Raw genomic sequence first — 22883 nt, forward strand, 5'->3', positions numbered from 1 at the left:
TTGTCTTAAGGTTTGTAATAAATAAAAAGTTCAAACTTTTTGCTTCTATAAGATTTTAATAACTAAATTAAGGCATACTGTATGGCTCAACTAGTGGTCAAAGGTCACTGGTTCAAGACCTGCTATGGGGTTATGTGTTGTGTCCTTAAACAGCTAGGGCACATGCACTTAAGCTTTATCTGCATTAATTGTCTCAGTCTACCATCTAAGATGGGTACTAAGCTTACTATGGGAGTTACTGGTGTCTCATTCAGGGGGAGTCAATGACACTCGTATGCTTAGCACCACAGAAACCAGGTACAAACTCTGGCCTTATGAGCCTCGTAGCTCGGAGAAAGATTGAACTTATTTACTGTGTACATATTCACATCATATTTCTTTTTCTTTAATTTCTGGAATATTTTTAATGAATGATTGGAGAAAAATATCAAAGTCAACAATGATATGGCAGACAAAATAAAGGAGGTATCTAATCAGTATGAGCTAATTACAAGTGTACCAGGCAAATATGAAGTGTGTATAAGGCAGGGAAACAGAGAAACACAAGCATTTACCAACAAACAGTTACCCCTCCTTAAGTAAATCTGTAGTCATTAAACAAAATCAGTCCTCCCAAAGTTTGGTAACATTCGAGAGAGCATGGCTGTATCACAATCGATTCTTTCAAAGTTTATGGAAATGACAAGCTGAAAAAAAGGGAAAAAAGTTTTGGATGTTTAGAACGGTTCTTAATGAGGTCTTCAGCAATTGTCGATGAGCTAGCTGACACTTAAATGTGATAGGACATCAGTTACAAATAGTGTTTACTTGTTTGTGTGACAGTTTGGACACAGTCATGAGGAAACATTATGGAGTTAAAATGGTGATTTGAAAGTTTTATTTGAATTATTACAGTGTGGCCAGGATTGATTGACTTCAATTTCCTTTTTGTAGCAGTAGTAACAGCTAGAACTCACTGTATCAGTTTTATTAGGGGGTGTTTGATGAATCGTTGTAAACTGTGGAAATAATTTAAAAGAAGATATGTTTGAATGTCTCCTAAATTCATATCCCTATGGAAAGCTATTCCTTTGGAAATATATGCTTCAATTTTCATATGCCATTAACAATCAATTTTTTTCACATCCCCTAGGAATTATAAGGTTTTTTTCATATGATTTGTAAATCCACTGACCTTTTCATTGGATGTTAAGTAGTGTATATCAGATATCTGTAGAAATCTAGTGACTCTTTTTTTCCCAATGGAAATCATTTAATCGGAAGTTTGAATTGATCGAGTTTGAGTGATTAACCACTGTATTTTGTTGTTTTTGTAGATTACATTAATTAAGGAAGTAATTAAAAATAGAATTGCTGTTATGTAATATTTATTGTCTGTTCCTGCTTTCTCTGACAATAGTCTTTTCTGGAAGGTGATCTTGAAGTAATTAAAACTTTATTTTGCCTTCAGAATGTAGGAGCTCTTGAGACGATCCCTGAAGATCCTGCTGAAATGAATGGAGGAGAGCATGCCTCCCGAAAGACTGTACCCAGCAGTGAATTCGATGCTGTGAGTAAACCTCCCCTATATACAAATTCTCTTGTTGTGATACTACATACCAAAATAATAAAAAGCTTGTTACATTTCATTTTTCACAACTGGCCAATTTATTATGTACATTGTTAATACCTAATTATGGACTAAAGATGTTTTACATATATTAATTTGTTAGTTAAAGATGAAGCTTTTGTACTTATACTATGAAATAATTTGTTCATTAATTTACTAAGAACTTGTTTATAAGTTGGCCAACTTTGTAATTTTTGCTCTTTGAGCCTGTGACCTTGACATGATAATGTCCTTGACCTTTTAGTATGTGGAATCCTTGGAGTCCTCAGTCCAGGACCTTCAATCCAAGGTCAGTCGTCTACAGCAGGAGAATGCCTCCCTGAAGGAGCGCCCTATCAGTGTCTCACCCTCATTGGAGGAGAGAGAGGCACAGGAGGTCATGACCTTAAAGGTAAAGAAGGGGCAGGGAACTAGTTCAACTGAAGACCAGATTTACTTGTTATGGTTAATGATTGTATAAAATTCTAGCTAGAAAATTTATCATGAATTATAGTTTCTACTTAGATTTTTACAAATTTGATCTTTTAGAGGATTTTTCTTTGCTTAATTTTTTTTATTTCTGTAGACTGTTTTGGGTAATATTGGTGCCTTATTTTTCTGTGAAGTAATTAACAAGTCTGGTGGTGGGTTTTAGTAATTGCACTTGGTAGACTTTATGCTCATATTTCCAGGACTCGCATACTCCAAACTCGCACTCACACCAACATGCACTCACTACTCAATCATCACCGTCTCAACCTTCAGACCTCGTAGAATCTCACAATGACCAACTCAGTGTTGGAAACATCAGTGAGCAAACTCACACAGCAGAAATCACACACTCTCAATATGACCAATCCAATGCTGGGGACATCAATCAGCAAACTCATATCTCTAATATTGGCAACCATCAAGATGAAGAAGTCAGTCTTGAGAACTCAAATCTTGAAGATAAGTCAGACTCTGAGATAACAGAAGACTCATATGAGAGTCTTGAGATGAGTCAGGATGTTCACATGAGTCCAACTCATGATATAACAATTTGTACAGCTGAGATTTTAGCTCTGAGAGTTGATTTGAAGAAATCTCAAGATGAGGTTTTAAGTTTGAGATCTCAGCTCGAGGAGAAAATGACCATAAAGGAGGATATATTGGAAGAAAATGCTGACTCGTTTGAGATGAGATTAGAGGAAATGAGACAAGTCTGTGTTGCACTTCAAGACAGGGTGTACCAGGCCGAGACAGCTGAAAAACAGCTGAAAGAGAAACTCAAACTCGCAGAGTACACTATTAATGATCTCGAGAGCAGTGAGAACAGTGCTCGAGAAAATCTCGAGATATGTAGGAAGTCGGAGGTGGAGTGCAAGAAATCCCTTAGCAACTGTCAAAATAAGATCCGAGAGCTGAAGGAGATCATCCTGGATAAAGATGTCAGCGAGATGAATCTCGCAGAAAAGGTATTGCTGTGGTGCATCATGGGAATGATGATTGAGTGTTTCTTGTAGTGACAAAGGCTCGCTGATTCTATCATTAGTCTAATGCATTGTAGTGATTACTACCGAATGTCTTTGATTAATTCCTCTTTGACATTGAGTGAAGGCTTACTCCTAAAGCATTGAGATGAAGTTGTACATGTACAGATTAACAGCATAATGCTCTGAATCTCGGAATGAAAAGTTTGTCTAAAAATTAATGTCTGCCAAACTTACAACTGCTTTATTTACTGCATTTTGGAAATTGCTCAGATTCTGGTGCTTGAACCTTAATATATTTTCTTTTGCACTCTTTACTAATTTCTCATCACAAACTAATTACTTGAGAGCTGTTTTCAAATGATTTGTAGGAATTATTTTGCATATAAAATTGATAAAGCTTGCTGTAATATCCTATGCTAAACTTAGTTCATGCCTGTAACTAACTATTCAAAGGGGAGGGGGTGGGGTGGGGAGAGAGAGATAGTGTTAAGATCTAATTTTGAAAAATCTCACTTAAGTAAAAGAAACTGAATTTATGAGTAAATATTTATAAGTTAGATATGTTTTAAGCAGAGTTTATTCTAGATCAGGCAGACAGGAGACTTTCAAGCATATCAAGATAAAACCCGATAATATTGTTATTGTTTGTTATTTTTACCTTTAATCTACATCATTGTGACTTAGGAGAGGTCCTCTTATATTTCACACAGAGTTAAAGATTGTCTGGGGGTTATTTAGCTTAGTCCAGAGTTTTTGTCCTTAAGTTTGTGTATATTGACGATAAAACCCACTAATACACAATATACTTAGAGTACCTTATAATACCGAACAAAAAAACAGACAGGGGGCATTTGACTTTTCCTTCTAAAATAAATCAGCTTAGAGTATGTTTCTCGCCTTGACTTATTTCAGACAAGAGACATATATTTAATAGAACTTAAATCTGATTAATTGCCAAATCTTGCCCACACAAAGTAAAACTCTTTGCTGACTTAATAGGTTACTATTATTATACGGACATTTTTGACTATTGACGTAAGACTTAGTTCACAGTAGATAATCTTGGTCATATTCGGGGGGATATTTAACTTTCGGCATTGTTCATTCCACCAAATGAGTTTTTACACCCGTGTGGTATGGTTTCTTGTGGAATGTTGATATCTGTGTGTTATTTGTAGTGTTATACTAACAAACTTTAATCATGTAAGTATTGCAATGTTTCTATCTATCTTCTGTATTTATTATTTTATGAATGATTTCTTATCAATGCTGCTTTGCTCTTAGTTTTGATGAAGTGTAATTATGTAATTTAAAAACAATTCAAAAAATTTCCTGACATTCTGCTAGCTGTAATGAATGGTTTCCAATGTATGCAAGATTAATTAATTGAAAAAAAGACAGACTCAAAAATGAACACAATTGCATTATGCTATATAAATAGATATCTAAAATATACTTCTCAAAAATCTTTGATACAACCCATGTAAGAAGTGACATGCTTTGAGAGAGATCTATTGATAATTCTTAGATTTTAGTTGGCATCAGTCATTACAAATTTTTTTGGATGAAGTTATTTCTGTTGATTAATTTTTATTTTCAAGCAACAGCTGCTATGATATTCTGTTACTGTACATCTGTTTTAACAGGTGAGATTAATTGAGCATCATACTTTTGTAGGTGCAGTTTCTGGAGAAAGCAGAGGAGATAGCATCTCAGAAAATCTCAGATCTCGAGATGCAGAATCAGCTACTGGAGCAGAGACTTCAGCTGAAGGAGGAACTCGAGACTGACATCATGCTCGTCAAGACGCTGAAGGATCAGATTAAAGATCTCGAGATGGAAAACAAAGATCTCACTGGGAAGGTCGCGGAACTGGAGGAAAATGAAGAGATTCTAAAAATAAACTGGATGAAAGTTGCAGAGAATGATGCTGAAAGAATACAGAGCTTCGAAGAAAAAGTGAATAACCTGGAATTATTAAATCTAGATCTGAGGAAGAGGCTTCGTGAGCAGAGAGAGAAATCAGACCCTCCAAATGCTCCATCACTAGCTACAGAACTGTCAGAAAGTGAAAAATCTATGGATGGAAATTCTTTAGTTTCTCTGCAGCAGAAAGTGAAATCATTACAGGAGGAACTCGCAGAGACAGAGGAGAAAAAGAACAGTCAGATTGAGAAACTCCAGGATAAAATAGCCACGCTGCGGGAAAACGAAATCAAACTGAGCGAGACTCTAGCGGAAATGGAACACACAGAGAGGGAGCTAAGGAACAGAGTGTCCATGTATGAACAGTCGTCATCTAGTGATAGAATAAAACATTATGAAGGGAAGATTCGGGAAATGCATCGATCACGAGAAGATCTCTTAGATAGAATGGACTCCATGGAGGAACATGAAGGAGATCTCAAAAAGAGGCTGAAGGAGCTAGAAGAGCAACATGAGTGGAAAGTGGAGCAGTTAGAGAAGAAAGTGGAGTTGATGGAGAGAGAGATCGCCCAGTACATACAGCAGGAAGAGGACCTGACGTCCAGGATCATGGAAATAGAGAAACACGAAGACGAACTGATGGAAAAAGTGAACAAGTATGAGGGGGAAGTTAAACTCTTAGAACAGCAGTTAGAGGAGTCCGAGGGGATGAGGGAGGAATTGGAACAAGAGGGTGAGAGATTGTCAGAGGAAGTGAATACATTGCAGAAGGAAAACCAGGACCTGCAGGAAAATCTGGAAAGTGTCAGCGAGGAGTTGGAACAAATTCGTGTGGAGAATAATGACCTCAATGAGAGAGTGATAGAGTTAGATTCTTATGAACAGGAATGTGAGGAAAAGATGAAAGCTGTGGAAACGAAGTCTAGTTTGTTGGAGGAAGCAAACTGTAAGCTGATGGATCGCGTTACAGAATTAGAAAGTCTGGAGATGGAGCTACGCAGTAAACCAGTGAGTTCTTCTGTGAATGTGAAATCAGATTCTAGTGAGGAAAAAAGCACAGACACGGATGACTTGAACGCTCCAAAGGGGAGGAAGCTAACGGGGATGTTTGAACGTTTACAAGATCTAGAATCGGAGAATCAGATTTACTCAGAGCAGCTCGTCACACTTCAAGGTGCAGATGTACAGAATAAAAAACTCAACGAAAAGGTGAAATTGTTAGAAAACTCAGAGGAAAAACTGATGGAAAGGGTGATGGAACTAGAGGACCGTGAAGATTTCTTGATGAAGGAAAATCAGAAACTCCGCAATTCTGTGACATTTACAGAAGTTCCAGATATCATGAAAGAGGTAGCGGACCTCAGAGAGACAGTGGAGCTATTGAAAGTCAATCTAGAAATGTTAAAGGGTGAAAACGAAGATTACAAGGAACAGCTAAGTATAGCGGAGGAAACAATTCAGAGTTTACAGAATGAGCTCAGTGTTCATAGAACAGAAATGGAAGTGTCCGAAACAAAAGTGACTGAGATGGAGACATCTCTAAAGAGTATGGAGGATAGTCTTGTGAAAGAAAAACAATGTGTTCAGGATTTGCGTGAGTGTGAGAGGAGTTTATCAGTGAAATTAAATCAAGAAAAATCTCGTTCAGAGAAATTAGACAGTGAACTTTCTGAGGTGAATCTCAAACTGAGGACAATGGAGAGGGAGTATGAATCTAAAATCTCCGAACTGAATGAAACTCTCTCTAGTCAATTAGTTACTGTCTCCGATTTAGAAAATTCACTGTCTCATCTCAAACACAACGAAGAAGAGCATTCTAGAAAAATTTCTGATTTAACAGAGGAAAATAATGCATTACTGAAAGTGGTGAAAATGAAATCTGATGTGAATTGTGATTCCGAATCTGAGGATACTTTTGTTCAGGACAAAGAAAATCAGTTAAAATTGAATCAAATCGCAACACCTATCAGTGCTCAATCAACTCCCATAAAATCAGACGTTAACCCTAGTGCCAAAACGGAACTCATCAGTGATATCTCAAACATAGATTTATCCGACGAAAAGAAATGTGCCAAGTGTTTTAAGTTAAATCAAAAATTAAGTGAACAATTGAAAAAAGAATCCATTCTTGTGGAAAATCTCACTACTTTGAAAAAAGAATTTCAAGCAAAGGAAAAATCATCGAAAACATTGTGTTCCAAGTGTCAGGAAATGGTTAGTAATTTTTCTCCATCAGTTTTGTCGGAAGACAGTTTCTTTGGATTAAACAAAACGGAAGAATTCAACAAGAAAATGCAGACATTACAGAAACAGTGTGACGAGCAGTCGTTGAGAGTCCGGGAGAAAGCCCTGGGGTGTCGGGTGAAGGAGTTGGAGGACGAGTTAGAGGAGTTCCGGAGAGTTCTACAGGACATCGTACTGGACATACAGATCCGATTCCATGACGAAATACAGGAAGTGGATGACGAGGTCCCTCGTACATTTCAGCTTCCTTCAGATTTACCAGTAAGTTATCATATACAGGGAACATGTACTGTATTTTTTTTTTTTAACCAATTTATATTTTTGCAGTTTCATAACTTAAACATTTGATAAAGAGTTTGTGTTACTGTTCTTTTTTGGAAATGAGTCTTTATCTGTTGATGAAGTTATGTCCCTTGTTGCATAAGAATTAAGTGAACTCATTTCCCCTAGTTCTAAAATGTACGTAAAAGAATAATGCCAAATTTTCATGATTGTTATTTATATTATTAATCAAGTTTTTGAAATGCAGTGTAAATGACTTAATTCCATTTGTGTTATTTTACTTTTACTTTTACAGGTGGTTCTGAACCCAGAGATTGGGAAGGTGCTGGAAAATCTTGTTCACTGTGTTGATTGTCTCACCAAGACCAAGGACAAATTCAGGTAAGAAATTTTACAGGACACTCTGATCCAAAATTCTACAACAAAACAGTAGGAAGAACATAATAGACAAGATAGTTATGGTCAACAGGACATTTCTCTTCCATTAAGAAGTACAGGCAGACCTATAGTAAAATAGATATTATTATAGCTGTTAATGGGATAAAAATATCCTGTTGACCATAGGTAAATTGTTTAGTGTTTCTTACTACATTATGCGATATATATATGTATATTTATAAGATTTATGTTGGCCACAAACTGCAAGAAATTCTCCCATAGCAAGTTGAAGTATTGAATTTCTGATTTGCCATTTAATAAAAAAAATCACTTTTGACAAGTCCTCTTGGTAAAACTTCAGACATTTTTAAAGTTTCTTTTTTAATCCAATAATAAAACCCAGAAGTGAAAGCATCTATACAAAATATTGATCAAGCTGATCACACATTGGTCAAATTGCAAATTTAAATATCATACCTCCTAAATCTTCCGAACTGCCCTTAATGGGGGTGTTATTGACTTTTAATACTACATACATGTTTCTTGTGGACTTTTCTTGTAACAGTATGTTTACATTCAATGTATAGACAAACATTCTAAGGAATTTGTTATGAGAGATGAGAATATTTAATAATATGTGACAAGATCGGACCTGTGCAAGGGAAGAGTGTGTCGGCAGAAATGTGGGTCAATGGCCCGTGAACACCTGTAGATTCAGGTGTTAATTTTGTTATAGATTTCTGATCAATCTCAGGGATATAATCAATATTGAAGCCAGGTGAGTGATTTCCTGTTGTTTACCTCTGACAAGAGTTAATTGATCTACTGTGTATTTTATTTTATCAAACTGGGAATATGATGCCTGACCTTATTTATTATACATACAGCACACATCATTCTGTCATTTTAATTGATCAGGCATCTTTTTTTATCAGTAAGTGCTGCATGGTTTTTCATTGAAAAAGAAAAAAAGGATTTATAGTTAATAATGATCTTAAAATGAAAATTAAAAAAAAAACTTTAAAAGAGATCGAATTATGATAAAATTGCCCTAATTCTGATGATTTGATCATTTAACTAAGGATCAAGATTTGACACACACATTAATCTCTTATCAAAATATACAATTATATGTAAATCTGTTATTTTTGTAATATTATATATAGTTTACATTCCCAATTATGAGAAATAAGCATAAATATATATACCTTAACCTAGGATAGTAAGTTTCTGCTCTATTTGCATATGTTGTTTATGTTAACAACCCCCCCCCCCCCCCCCCCACACACACACACCCCCAAAAAAAATCTTTAGATGTTCTAATGTATTGTCAAAGTAACATGCTTCATGTCCATGTCTTTTTTATCATTACCTGTCAGTATTGAAAGATATGATACCTGGTATGATAAACACTTTTGAGACTCTCCCCAAGTTACCTGCTAAATTTTTAGACAAGAATTAAGACCTTTCATAAACAAGCAGTCATTATTACATCACATCTATTTAGTGATTGCTTCCTATTGATCTGTTAACCTGACCATTTCTTGGTTATACCTTAGTCTTCAGCTCTGTGGGTACCTGAATCAAAACAGATGGAGGGAGCTATATTAGAGTCCTAAATCATTAATTATTCATAAAAAAAGGAATGCAATTTCTATGGAAACAAGTAAACAGTCTATGAAATGATGCACCTAACAATTTCCTCTGGATTTGATAGGGATATAAAATTGGAATAATTAATGAGATGACTTGTTATTGGGTATAATTAATTAGGTCTGTGAATTAACATTTGATCTGAGGACAATAAGACTGTACAGTCTGCATTTACTGTGGATTATAGTAAAGCCGGGTCCATTTTGTTGTTGGGTTAATCCTATTACAACTTGCAGGTAATTTTGTATATACAGTGTGTGGATTGTTAGCCATTGTTTTGACGGTCTCTTACATACTTTAAATTCCACCTGCAACATTTAGAGGACTTTTGGTAAGGTTAGGATAAATGGACTAGCTATTTTTGATGGAACTTGTGTAACATATAATATGGTTATATATTTTGTGATCTATATATAATCCAGTTTTCATGAATGTTTTTTTTTTTTAATTTTTCTATCAAATGAAACTTTAGTACAGATATTACATTTTCCTTACTTTTTCTATTAGCAGTGGAAATGAAGAAACCAGTAAGAAGATAGAGGCCTTACTACTGAGTGAGAAATCTCTCAAACAACAGGTCCAAGATCTTCAGGAGCACTTAGCTAACAACAACAATGGTGCTGAGATCCGTGATAATCCGGCCGAGCTTCTGAGCAAGGTTACAGAACTGGAAGCTGTGAACAGAGAGCTGGAAGTCCGTCTGGAATCCTCCGTCATGTCAGAGAGAGGTCTGGAGAGTCCGGAGGATGTGTTCCGTCAGAGAATCTCAGAACTGGAGAGGCTGGAAAAACACCTCAAACATCAGGTAAGGATCTTGGATCTCAAACATCTGGTAGGGATCTCACATCTCAAACATCAGGTAGGAATCTCACATCTCAAACATCAGGTAGAGATCTCACATATCAAACATCAGGTAGGGATCTTACATCTCAAACATCAGGTAGAGATCTCACATCTCAAACATCAGGTAGGGATCTCACATCTCAAACATCAGGTAGGGATCTCACATCTCAAACATCAGGTAGAGATCTCACATCTCAAACATCAGGTAGGGATCTCACATCTCAAACATCAGGTAGGGATTTCACATCTCAAACATCAGGTAGAGATCTCACGTCTCAAACATCAGGTAGGGATCTCACATCTCAAACATCAGGTAGGGATCATACACTTCAAAAACTGTGCAGATAGGAATCTCTATTAAGTGGCTTTGCCTCAGTATTGTATATGCACTTGTAATAATGTCATAGATTGTGAGGTAAAGTTATTGCTGTAACTTAAAACAAATTTGAATAAACTTACATGTTTATATTTTAGGTCAGATTGGGAAGGAAATAAATTATACACAGGTTAAAACAGTGATTTTATGTACAATAAGTAAATAGAAATGTTAAAATGCAATCAAATTTATTAGGGGAAATTCCGAAGAAAAGTTTTCCATGACATTAAAATACTTTATGATACTATTCCTTTAGCCTTTTGAGTTTTGTTAGTATACATAACAACTTGTACATATTTGGTTTCAGGTTTCTGACTTGGAAAAAGATAGAGAAGAATTACATGAGATAGCTAGGAAAGACAAAAACACGATACATGAACAAAACATCCGAATCCGCGAACTACAGCTTTCAGAGAAAAACATGAAGGAACAACTGAACCGACTGGATGCTTCGGAGCAGAGTTTGTTCAACAAAGTGGAGGAGCAGGAAGATCAAATCACTAAAATGGAGGATCGGATATCGGAGCTCAAGATAATGGAAATAAGGCTGAAGGAACTTGTGAGGAAATATAAACTTGACGAAGAAGTGTGGCTATCAAAATCGGCAAATCTGAACGTGACTTTGTCTGAGCTGTCGACGTCGGAGGCTCAACTGAAGCAGCAGTTAGAGAGTCTGGAGAAAGAGAAATTAAATCTTTCTGAGAAATCAGAGTATTTGGAGGAAAGGTTAAAAGAAGTGGAGAAGGCTGAGGCCAATCTGTTACAAAGGACAAAAGACCAAGAAAACCAGGAAATCAGTCTGAACAAGAAGCTGTCAGATATGCAGACAATGGGATCAAATGCTGAAAAACAACTTTCAGAGTTACACAATGCAAACATTGAGCTCTCACAGCAACTGAATCATGTGATGCAGGAGAATATGGCTATTTCACATCACATGACACAACTTCAAAATCAGCTGGCTGTTCTAGATCAACAAAACGTTTCACTTCATGCAGACTTAGAGAAGGTCAATAAAGTTAAAAGTTCACTCCAGTCATCAGGGAAATCTTTGGACAAAGAGCTGGAAAACAGTAAGATTAAAGAAGTGGAGCTGGAGGGAAAACTGAGACAGAAGGAGGAGTCGGAGGAAATGCTAAAGGAAAAGATAGGGAATCTACAGAGGAGTGAGAACCGACTAAAGTACCGAATCCAGCAACTAGAGTCCGGCTCACAGGTATGTATCAAATAAAGTACCGAATCAAGCAACTGGAGTCCGGCTCACAGGTATGTATCAACTAAAGTACTGAATCAAGCAACTGGAGTCCGGCTCACAGGTATGTATCAACTAAAGTACCGAATCAAGCAACTGAAGTCTGGCTGACTGGAGAATTCAGCAACTGGAATCTGGCTTACAGGTATGTTACTAACTGATCAAGATTTCTTTGATTCTTAGGTAAATGTATGTCTATAATTCACCCAAATATTAAGTATGGTGTGACTCATATATTTGACATTCAGAGCCAGAGTTTTAGGTATATCTAAAAACAAGTCTTTATAATCAAGTGCAAAGCCCTGTAACTCTCTATTACCAATACAATTACTGAAACCAGAGTTTGTCTCTGAAAGGGCTATAGGGGACTTGTATACCAATTTAGCAACTTGAGTCCTATTCTTTTAAGCAAGTCTTTAAGTCCATAATCCATCAACTAAGTATGACTCTTGAGTCAGGTCTTTACTCTGTGATCTTCTCTGTAATTTTCTGACTCTCAGGTAGGTCTGTTACTGACTTAGAAGCTTTATTGTTACGTCTGTGCTTCTACACTAAAATTATAAAGCTTAAGAATACACCATGATAAGGAAATAAAAATATTGTAGATGTACTTCTATGATTTTCCTGTTAGATTGTATGATTTTTCTTATAGGTAATTTCTGAAGTAAGTCCTTCACAAAGAGAAAAATTACCTCGTAAGTTAGAGGATTGCCAGAGAAGAATTGTGGTCCTTCAGAATCGGAATGAGCAGCTCTGTAAGAAATTGACCGAGTACCAGAATCCCGAGGCCAACTTTGTGAATGTTCCTGGCACAGAGCTCCGTAGATTGAAGGCTAGGGATGTTCTATTGGATCAGAGTGAGGCTGAACTTCACGAAGTGGAGAAGCTCAACTCACACCTGCAGAAAACCGTGGAGCAGTTGAGGAATGGAAAGGTTGGTACAGAATAAAGACAAATAATAAAACTTTGCACAGATATGGCTTATAGCATACACATGTACAAGTACAATATGAATGTCAAGGCTATAATGATAATGTGTGCAATGTACCAGACTATTTGAAAGTCAAGGCTACAGTAATATTGTGTACTACAGTAAGTTGGATATTTGTTCTGAAATGTGTATCACATATTGGACAGAAATAATGTAACTGAACTACATGTCTGTACTACATGTACATGCTACTCATTCACATCCAACAGCACTTATTGTATTTCTTTTTAAAGATTTATCAATAAGACACTGTTTGACTTTATTCTTAGGATGCTTGTGGCCATGAAGTTGAAGTGGAAACTCTGAAGAATAGGCTTCATGAGAGCAACAGAACTATTGTGGTGGGTGATAGATTTTAAATAAAATTTGTGTACAAGTGCTAGTGGTGTCTTTTTCTCAATTCAATAGTTAACAACTGAGTTCAGAATCAGTGCTAGACATTTAAGTGCTGTATGAAGTACTTCTCTGAACCAAAATTATTAAGGCCTAGCTAAACTTCTGTTCAATCCAATGAATTGCTAACATGACCATTAGTTGTTTTATGTTACAGTTACTCAAGGAGCTTCTAGAGGAAGGGCAGATACCAATGGGGCTTGATATTAATGAAGGTAAATAAACAAATTATTGTTTTGTTGTCGGTCAACAGGGGATGCTTACTCCTCTTAAGCACCTGATCCCGTCTCTGGAATTTCCAGGGGTTCTTGTTTTATGCCCTGTTCACAGATTTGTAATGTTTGTAAGTTTTTTGAGATCAATCACTGTTCATTATCTTCACCTATTTCATACAAAAATTTGAAAGCTTAATAACAAAAGAATAGTTGTGTAAAAAAAATTACATATTGTAAGAAAATCTTATAAATGTTATTAAGAAATCTTTCTACAGATTTTCTTTGGCCTACAAATTACTGATACTGTTAGTTTAATTGCCATATTTTGTTGAATGAGTGGAATTTGACCTTTTAGATATACTCAAAGACCACAGTGTCCCCTCTCATGCACGTAGAGAGGGACCAGGTCACCTGGCAGAGAGAAGGGTCAAAGATCAAAGGTCAATTCAGTCCAATGTGATTGGACGCCCTGTACAGGAACTGGCAGATCAGCTGATGAGCATGAACAAGGGCAGACAACCCTTACATGACCAGTCTGATGCCGGTCATATGAATGAGGAGATGATTCCTAAGGTACTTTTTTTTAAATTGCATTTTTTGTGCGTATATCTTAGTACATCTGTGCTTGAAACTCTAAATCACTGATTTTTGGTTTTTTTTTTTTGCTATTTAATGATTGGTTTACTACTAGATACATGGTTGTTGTGTGTTGCCTTCATTTCTTATTTTGCAAGCTCATATATTTTGTATACATTTTCATCTTCTTTTCCTTCCTAACTTTCTGAAGGAATTAGCATGCACTGTTCTGTGATTTAACCTTGACCATCTAAAAAAATATATCTAACAACATTTACAAGGTTGAAAGGAGTGAAGCGAATTTATTGGTTACGGATAGTGGTCATGTGATAATGGACCTGTTTAAGGTATCTTAGTAGCGTATTCATGTATTATAGTGATCAAGTTATATCTGATAGTGTAACTGCTTGGTTTCATTAATTAATTGTTTTATTTCATGTGTACTTATTTTAGCTTTTAAAATTAAACACATCTGTTCAAGTTAAGTAATTAGTGCTTCTCTCCCTTACGGTCACCGTCACTGCATTTAAAACTCTAGATTTTGGAGGGGATAATGAATTTGCATATTACTGACAGTGGGTGTAATATGAATGCTTAATTTTGTCAGTGAAATTTTAAAATAAGTACACATATTCAGTAGTCATCAGTATTGTTGCATGACAATGGGACCCTAGCTGAACATTATCATTTCTTTAAGTATGTATTATTGATCAATTTGAAATGGACTCAACATTAATGTTAATAAGCCTCTCATAAAAAAAACATTATAAATTCACCGCCAGATGTATTTTCTCATGCTCTTTTTTTCTTTTATGTCTGTAATTATTTGTACATTTCCCCTTTTTGTTTTATGAACATCAGCAAAATTATCTTGTTCTTTTCTTATCCCATTCTGTCAATAAGAAAAATTGAAATATAAAAGTTTAATTCTTAATGGTTTGCATACCAAATAAGCAGCAATGCCTGCAAATACATATGTAGTACTCCAAATTCTGATGGTCAAAACCCAGTGGTTTGATATGCCAAACCCTGATGGTTCTCATGCAGTCGACAAAGTCTGATGGTGAGACATGCCAAAGTCAGATGATCTACACGAATGTACCACAGTGCAATGTTTTTGCCATGGAAGTCCGATGACTTTTGATAAATTGTAGATAGTATCTCTCATTATAATACACTAGCCCTAAACTCTCAGGTGGGTGTGAGACACACACTTATCATTGGAGTAGTATGCGAGAACTATGATCTCTCGAGTTGGTGTGAGACAAACCTGAATTAGTCGATCAGAGTGTGAGACTAACCCCAGGGATGTGCAATTAGCATCGCCCGACGCCCGGGGCTACCATTTTTTGGGGTCGGGCTAGTGGTTTTCTGCATGCAGGTAGCCCCATGGGCTAGTAAAAATTAAAAATACCATCGTAATATATGAAAATAACTACCGGTATTTTCACTCATTTTTTGTTTTTAAATTCCCAACCAATGAAAAATTTCCAGGCAGCATGCTCCTCTAGTTCATAAATCTCCATAATCTTATCCATTTTGCAGCACTTCCTGACTTATTTACTTCCAAAAACGATCGTTTTTTTTCTAATCCGAATTTCCTCCATTCATGTGTTTATGGTAAATAAAGGCAGATATCTCATTAAATTATTTACGATCACGAAATCAACTGAAAAATAAGTGTTAGGTGCTTTAAATAAATATATTTTTAGTGTATTTAATTATTTAAGATTATAAAAAATGATTTCATTTCGTTTTAGATGAGCTAGTGCAATGCACAGAAGAAGGAAAAGTAATTTTAAAAATTCATTTTTATATTCTATCGTAATTAATAATTTATACATGATTCAATTTTACTAGTGAGAATTAAACTTTGATTTTAAAAAGAATGGCCTTAAAGCCCTGACTTTTTCAACAGTGAATTCAATATTAGTTGTTACCCCCCCCCCCTACATTTGGGCTAGTAACTTTTTACTTGGGGCTAGTAACTTTATTGCTGCCACTAGCCCGTGGGCTAGTACTTGATTTTTTTAATTGCACACCTCTGAACCCTAAATCAGTCAAATTGTGTGTGATATAATCTCCAGGATGAGTGCAAGACTAACCACTATCAGTCATATGGTGTGAGAGGACTAACTCTAATTTGCAGTGATGATTCTGTTCCGATATTTAGCAGAATTCCGCTAATTTGAATCCAAAAATCCGATATGAACGAGTGTTTTCCAATGTTTTTGGTACTTTCTAGATCCATTTCTGTTTCTCTGTTTTGGTAGTTTATTCAAGTTGTTTAGTCCGTGTTTTGTTCTAGTTTGCATCATTCAGACGTTTGGTTTTATCTCCAAGTAAGGTAAACACAAACGTAAGAATGATTCAGACTTCCTTACAATGGCGTGGCGGTTTATTCAGCCAGGTTAGGATGTAACAGTTGTTGAACAAACTGTCAAACTTCAATATTTGTCACTCATTTAAACCCTTTTAGGATTCCATAAAGCCCTTATTTCAGCACCCCCTCGACCCCAAAATATTTCAGATATTTTGACCAATTCAAAGAATCATCACTGAATTTGTTAGATTTTGAAAGCCTGACAACAGTTTTTTCCCTTGCACCATTGGACTTAAGTGTAGCGCTTCTTAGGAAAGAGCCATTGGACTATGGTGTGACCATCAGACTTTTGCCTCTGTACCGACACCAAACCATTGGGGTTTGGTGCAGACCTTAGGTATTTGGCGAGTTTGGACTTTGGACTGTAACACATTTACCAGAACGAGAAATATGTTACTCAAGTCCATATAATTATTAGTGTGATGTTTTGATAAATCTTTCAACTAGCACTTGCATGTAATTTAATGGTTTCACCCTCCATGTATAATCAGATGGAGACAAGCCGAGCACACCTTCATCTTACCGACGAGGGAAGGTTTATTGTTCTGGATAGCGCTGAGGTATAAATAGTAAACTGGTGCTCCCTAACCTGGTTCCCTTTTGTAGGTAGCGTGGTTCAAGGGGCAATTGCATAGCTCAGTTTCCAAAAAGTGTTAAGATTATATCCTATGGCTTGTTAAGTCGTAAGAGTGAAGGGTAGAGAAATAAGATATTTAATAGTTATATATTGCATGGGTGTGGTTTTTAGCTCACCTGAGCTGAAAGCTCAAGTGAGCTTTTCTGATCACATTTTGTCTGTAGTCCGTCTGTCTGTAAACTTTTCACATTTTCGACTTCTTCTCCAGAACCACTGGGCCAATTTCAAACAAACTTGCCACAAAGCATCCTTGGGTGAAGGGGATTCAAGTTTGTTCAAATGAAGGGCCACGCCCTCTTTCAAGGGGAGATAATAAAGAATTAGTGAAAAATTAATAGCATCTTTTAAAAATCTTCTTCTCAACAACCACAGGGCCAGGGAAGATGAAACTCATGTGGAAGCATTCTCAGGTAGTGTAGATTCAAGTTTGTTCAAATCATGACCCTGGGGGTAGGGCGGGGCCACAATGGAGGATCTAAGTTTTACGTAGAAATATACAAGAAAAATCTGTTTAAAATCTTCTTCTCAAGAACAGCGAAGCCTTGATGAGTCATATTTATATGGAAGCATCCTCAGGTAGTGTAGATTCAAGTTTGTTCAAATCATGACCCCTGGGGGTTGGGCGGGGCCACAATGGAGGATCAAAGTTTTACGTAGAAATATATAGGAAAAACCTTTAAAAATCTTCTTCTCAAGAACAGCAAAGCCATGATGAGTCATATTTATATGGAAGTATCCTCAGGAAGTGTAGATTCAAGTTTGTTCAAATCATGACCCCTGGGGATAGGGCAGGGCCACAATGGAGGATCAAAGTTTTACATAGAAATATATAGGAAAAATCTGTTTAAAATCTTTTTCTCAAGAACAACAAAGCCATGATGAGTCATTTATATGGAAGCATCCTCAGATAGTGTAGATTCAAGTTTGATCAAATCATGACCCCTGGGGGTAGGGTGGGGCTCAATGGGGGATCAAAAGTTTTACATAAGAATATATAGAAAAAAAATTTCTTCTCAAGAACAGAAAAGCTATGTTTAGTCATATTGATATGGAATTATCCTCAGTAGTGTAGATTCAAGCTTGTTCAAATGATGACCCCTTGGATAGGGAGGAGCCACAATGGGGGATCAAATTTTTACAAAGGAATATATGGGAAATCTTTTTTTAAAAAATCTTCTCAAGTACAACAAAGCCATTTGTTATATTGACATGGAAGCATCATCAGGTAGTTTAAAATTCAAGCCCCCCCCCCAGTAATCTTTTCAATACTGAACTGATTTGTGCTTTTGCCTAGCCAATGTGCTCAGGTGAGCCCATGGGCCTCTTGTTGTATTACCCTACAGGCTACTATAAGATGTTCCTGATGCAGTGAACTCCATATGGCAAATAAGTTTAAATTTGTTTAGAAGGTGATAAATTTAAAATTATACTTGGTATATGCAGCTTCAAAACATGATATAACTGCACTGCATGTGTTAGAAAACTAGCTAAGGGAAAGGTGAAAGCTAGCTAGTATGTAGAAGGAAAAAAAATTCTTCAGGTTAAACATACAAAATCATGCATACAGAGACATGAAAGCCAAAATTATAAAAAAAAAAAAGAAACCTGAAAGCCAAAGAAAAAAATGAAGAGGCCAAAGAAATCTATATTGTTGAAAATATTTCTACATTTGATCTTAGATTTAAGGCAAACATGCATTTTTAAAAGAAAATTATACTAAAAAAAAATTGTTTTCATTTTTCAGGAAGTACAGGGTTTACATGAGAAAAACCCCTACAGCTCGATGTCTAACGATGACCGTCAGCGTAGGGTGAACGACTTTGTCAGCCGTCTTGAGAAAGACGAGCTGTTTTCACCGCGGGAAGAAGCTCACTGGAGGCAAGTGGAATCTCGTGTTCCCCACGCCCCAGACTCCGAGCGATGGATCCACGTCGGTAAAGCTACCAGTCTACATTCCAGTGTGCCAAACCAGTCCCACCCCAGTAATGAAGAACTGGTGCTAGGTAAGTGAAGATTCAAGTATATTAGAGTCCTCGAACCTAGAATGTCCCATTGTTATTGAACATCTTGCTTCATCAAGGATTATGTATTTGGGGAGATTTAATACTCTACGATAACTAGCAATTCTTACTAGATACCTTGACCGTATTGCTCTAAGGAGCTGGACTATATTATTGCTGGACTATATTGTTAAGACATTGTCTTGAAGATGATTGTTATATTATAAATCAAGAGAAAAGTATTAGGATATGATCCAAAAACACTCAGCTGACTTAGGTGTATGTTTTTTTTATAATGTGTTCCTCTTTTTCCCCAGGATTAACCCTCCCATCAGAATTGGAGAGTCAGCAATTTACACAGAATGACACAGATTCCAGCGGGAACAGTCCCGCAGTAAAACGAAGAAAATTTCGTCCAGTTAATGGAACAGAGCCCCACCTTACCCCATCCTCAATTCATGGCCTGAACAATTTCGATGCTCCCTATTATATGCCAGCTGTCAATCATGACAGTATGGGCGGGGAGCCTGAGATGCAGCATTTGATGGAAGAATACAGAATGATGTCTCCACCAATCAGGATAGAGGACACAGCCGGAAGTATCCCAGACAGTGGACATGGAACCACCTCTGTGGGAACCACCTCTGCAGCCTCCACAGGGAAATCACAGCTGTCACTGAAGGAGAAAATAGCAGAGATTGGAAAATCATTGCAGGTAACTGAGTTTGAATTTAATTAATGATGAAATGGGAAGGAAAGGAACCTAATATGCTCAAAAGTCCAGCTTGAGAGCAGAGCAAATAATGTCCCGGCTGTGGAAATATCTGAGATGAAATTTGGTGCATAGAAGGGTAGGCATCCCCTGTTTGTTTGTTACACCTACTGTGAGCTCTTTGTCTTGATCAACAATTCAGTATGAAAATTATGGCCAAACAGTTTGTTTTTAAAAACATCAGGCATCATTTGACATAGCAACAGCTAACAAGCTAATTAGGTCATTGCCTAGGTCATAGAATTTTTGAAATGATGACTGAAAATGAAATTGCTGATTCCCTTGCATCATTAACATATTTGTCATTAACTTGTTTTTCACATGTTGGTCATGCTCATGTGTATGGAATCATTCTAATAATGAAAATGAATATTGCTGGTTGATAAGATGATGAATATATCTAGATGTCAAATTTATGGCAAGAGCTTCTTTTTCCTAATGGCAAATAGTCCTAAGGTTATTTCAAGTTCTCCATCTGTGTTTTTTTTCCAGAAGCACCCTCTATCCTGTGTCAGTGATCTGTCAGATGATGAGAATTCTCTGCTTGTCTGGAAATCCAAGGTAGCTGAAATAAATGGAGACTCTTAAAATTAGTCTTCTATTATTAAAGCTACTAAAATTTTGTTTTGGTCAAATTTAGATACTCAACATTTCTTTTGTTTTTTTCACATATAATGAGGGTTGTTTGATCCAATTATCCATGTTGATTAAAATCTTTGTTGATCAAAGTTGTATTTAGTTTTAGAAGTTTTTCAGCATTTTGAATGTGTCTGTGTAGAAAGGAAGAAATTTCATAATTTTCTTTTTAGGCAAGCGATTCCTCTCGAAGACTAGAAGATGCTGAAAAAGAATCTAAATATTTAAAACAAGAGGTAATCTTCATAGAATAAATGAAAACTGGTTTTGATGTTCAAATGTAGGTGAGATCAATTTCTCAAAAAATAAGGAAGACAGGGTAACTCTAGGTTTAGGATATTTGGTTTGTGAGTCTATCGTGACAAGATTATATCTTAATTAAATCAACTCACGTCTCCCTCAGACCTTGGACTTCAAAATTTGTCAATTTTATTTCATATTTAAATTCTTCTTTTTTTTTTTGACAGGACAGCTGGCCCAGACAAGAACTGATTTTTTTAAACCTATGATTATGAATTTTTTTCCTGTGGTTGAAAAGGATATGTTATACATGCCTTCAATACTTTTGTTTGCCTTAGTCTTTAATACATGTACATGTACAATTCAATGACAACATATCATTCAAAATTATTTCCTAAGTGTAGAAAGCAAGTTCCTTAGGAACAAAATAAAAGTGATAGATATGCACTTTAAATAGAATTACTGTATACGGGGTTATTTTCATCCTCACAGTTCCGTATAAGAAATCGTACTGTGTTCTTTGAATTCACGCCGTTTGAAATTCGTCCAACTGAGAGTAAGGGGGAAAGGGGCAAAAATAAAACGGGGGCGAAAATTTCCCTGTATTCAGTATTATATAATCATCCAGTATTATTATATGGTAATAATTATTTTAAACTATTAACACTCTACTACCATCAAAGTATAAAAGTAACAATTCGCTTGATACCACCTATAGCTTCCTCCATCTCGAAGACGACAATTAAAGGTATACTCTGATGTTGTCATAACACAGTATTTTAGTAATGCTTGACTTTTGTTATCACCTGTATGTCATATAAAACATATGTTGACTTTAGGTTTTACCTGTACAGATCTGCAAAAGTTGTGGTATAAATTATCTATGAGATTGATCACCATTCATTTCTTTATTTTTTTCATTTGTTTAGAATATTGGTGCTTAAGCATATTCAGAGAAAATTGAAATATCTTCATTTCATAGAATTGGGGATAGAGTAAATTGAAGATTGCTAGCTGTTACACCTGAATTCTTACAGCAATTTATTGTCCAAGCTGTTAAAAAAAGGGGGGAGTCAAATTTAAATCTCATTTCTAGCATGCCTCTCTGTCCTGGCTTTTAATTTTATTTTTTCACTCTCACCACAAATAACGCATGAGAATTCTGATAAATGTGGTTACACAATTTATTAATTAGCCCAGTTACTTTCACTTTGTAGAGGGGAAATTGAGAAACCAGGAAAGACAAATTGAAATGACAAAGATAATTTGATGCTAATGATTGGATGATTTTTTGCAGATAAATAAATTAGAAAAAGATGTAGAGGAAAAAGCTAGATATATTCTCATTTTAGAGGACTTCATAGAAAAATTAAAAGCCCTGCTAGAGATGAAGGTGAGTAGAATAAAATATCATGTGGTCTCAAAGCAGCTTTAGTTACACTTTCAGTATTTACAAATAAAATGATTGGTGATTTGGCTGAGAAATACCAATTAAAAACATAAATATGTGTCTGAATTCCATTACCATGAAGGATCAGACAACACAATTTTTATTTTACCACAGATATTGCAGAGTGTTTGGTATGAAAAAGAATACAATAAAAATAACAAGCTTATGCTAATCTTGTTTGATCATTTTCTAGGATTCTAAGCCAGACCGGGAGTTGGTTCAGATTCTGGAGGCTGAGTTAATTAAAACATTGGAGGAACTCCAGGATTCTGGGTGTCAGAAACTGGACTTGAACCAGGATCCAGTGGCACTGAACACAGAACTGGCCAAAAAAGACAGGGAACTTACAGCTAAAGTAAGTGCTGGTTATACCAATGATTTAGAATTGGGTTGGTAAAAATTCTCACTATATTGTAGATCAATACCAACTCAGTTCTGTTGCATATACTTGCATGTCATTACTGACAAGCATATGCTTCAGCAATGCTACATATTTTATGAAAAATGATTGCAGAAAATATAAAACTTGTAATGATTTATAGATATTAGTTAATACATAATTATTTTGATCAT

General features: G+C 36.0%; 1 protein-coding gene across 12 annotated transcripts in view; it reads left to right on the forward strand.

Moving 5' to 3' along the window:
- The window catches only part of LOC133192278 (golgin subfamily B member 1-like), a 108215-nt gene that overhangs the window by 44786 nt on the left and 40546 nt on the right, over positions 1 to 22883 (forward strand). For 11 of the 12 annotated variants that reach the window (XM_061328276.1, XM_061328274.1, XM_061328281.1 and 8 more), the window contains 17 exons: positions 1451 to 1549; positions 1854 to 2000; positions 2281 to 3045; positions 4741 to 7494; positions 7811 to 7896; positions 10054 to 10351; positions 11073 to 11981; positions 12670 to 12951; positions 13278 to 13349; positions 13559 to 13616; positions 13972 to 14189; positions 18957 to 19215; positions 19530 to 19927; positions 20477 to 20545; positions 20794 to 20856; positions 22158 to 22253; positions 22504 to 22665. In XM_061328276.1, the coding sequence (XP_061184260.1) occupies positions 1451 to 1549; positions 1854 to 2000; positions 2281 to 3045; positions 4741 to 7494; positions 7811 to 7896; positions 10054 to 10351; positions 11073 to 11981; positions 12670 to 12951; positions 13278 to 13349; positions 13559 to 13616; positions 13972 to 14189; positions 18957 to 19215; positions 19530 to 19927; positions 20477 to 20545; positions 20794 to 20856; positions 22158 to 22253; positions 22504 to 22665 (6735 nt within the window). The remainder of the gene's footprint in view (positions 1 to 1450; positions 1550 to 1853; positions 2001 to 2280; positions 3046 to 4740; positions 7495 to 7810; positions 7897 to 10053; positions 10352 to 11072; positions 11982 to 12669; positions 12952 to 13277; positions 13350 to 13558; positions 13617 to 13971; positions 14190 to 18956; positions 19216 to 19529; positions 19928 to 20476; positions 20546 to 20793; positions 20857 to 22157; positions 22254 to 22503; positions 22666 to 22883) is intronic. The other variant, XM_061328275.1, reaches the window with a different exon arrangement.

The sequence above is a fragment of the Saccostrea echinata genome, unplaced genomic scaffold (assembly GCF_033153115.1).
Source record: "Saccostrea echinata isolate AGI-Se365-2 ecotype Australia unplaced genomic scaffold, CSIRO_AGI_Sech_v1 ptg000025l, whole genome shotgun sequence".
NCBI classification, from domain to species: domain Eukaryota; kingdom Metazoa; phylum Mollusca; class Bivalvia; order Ostreida; family Ostreidae; genus Saccostrea; species Saccostrea echinata.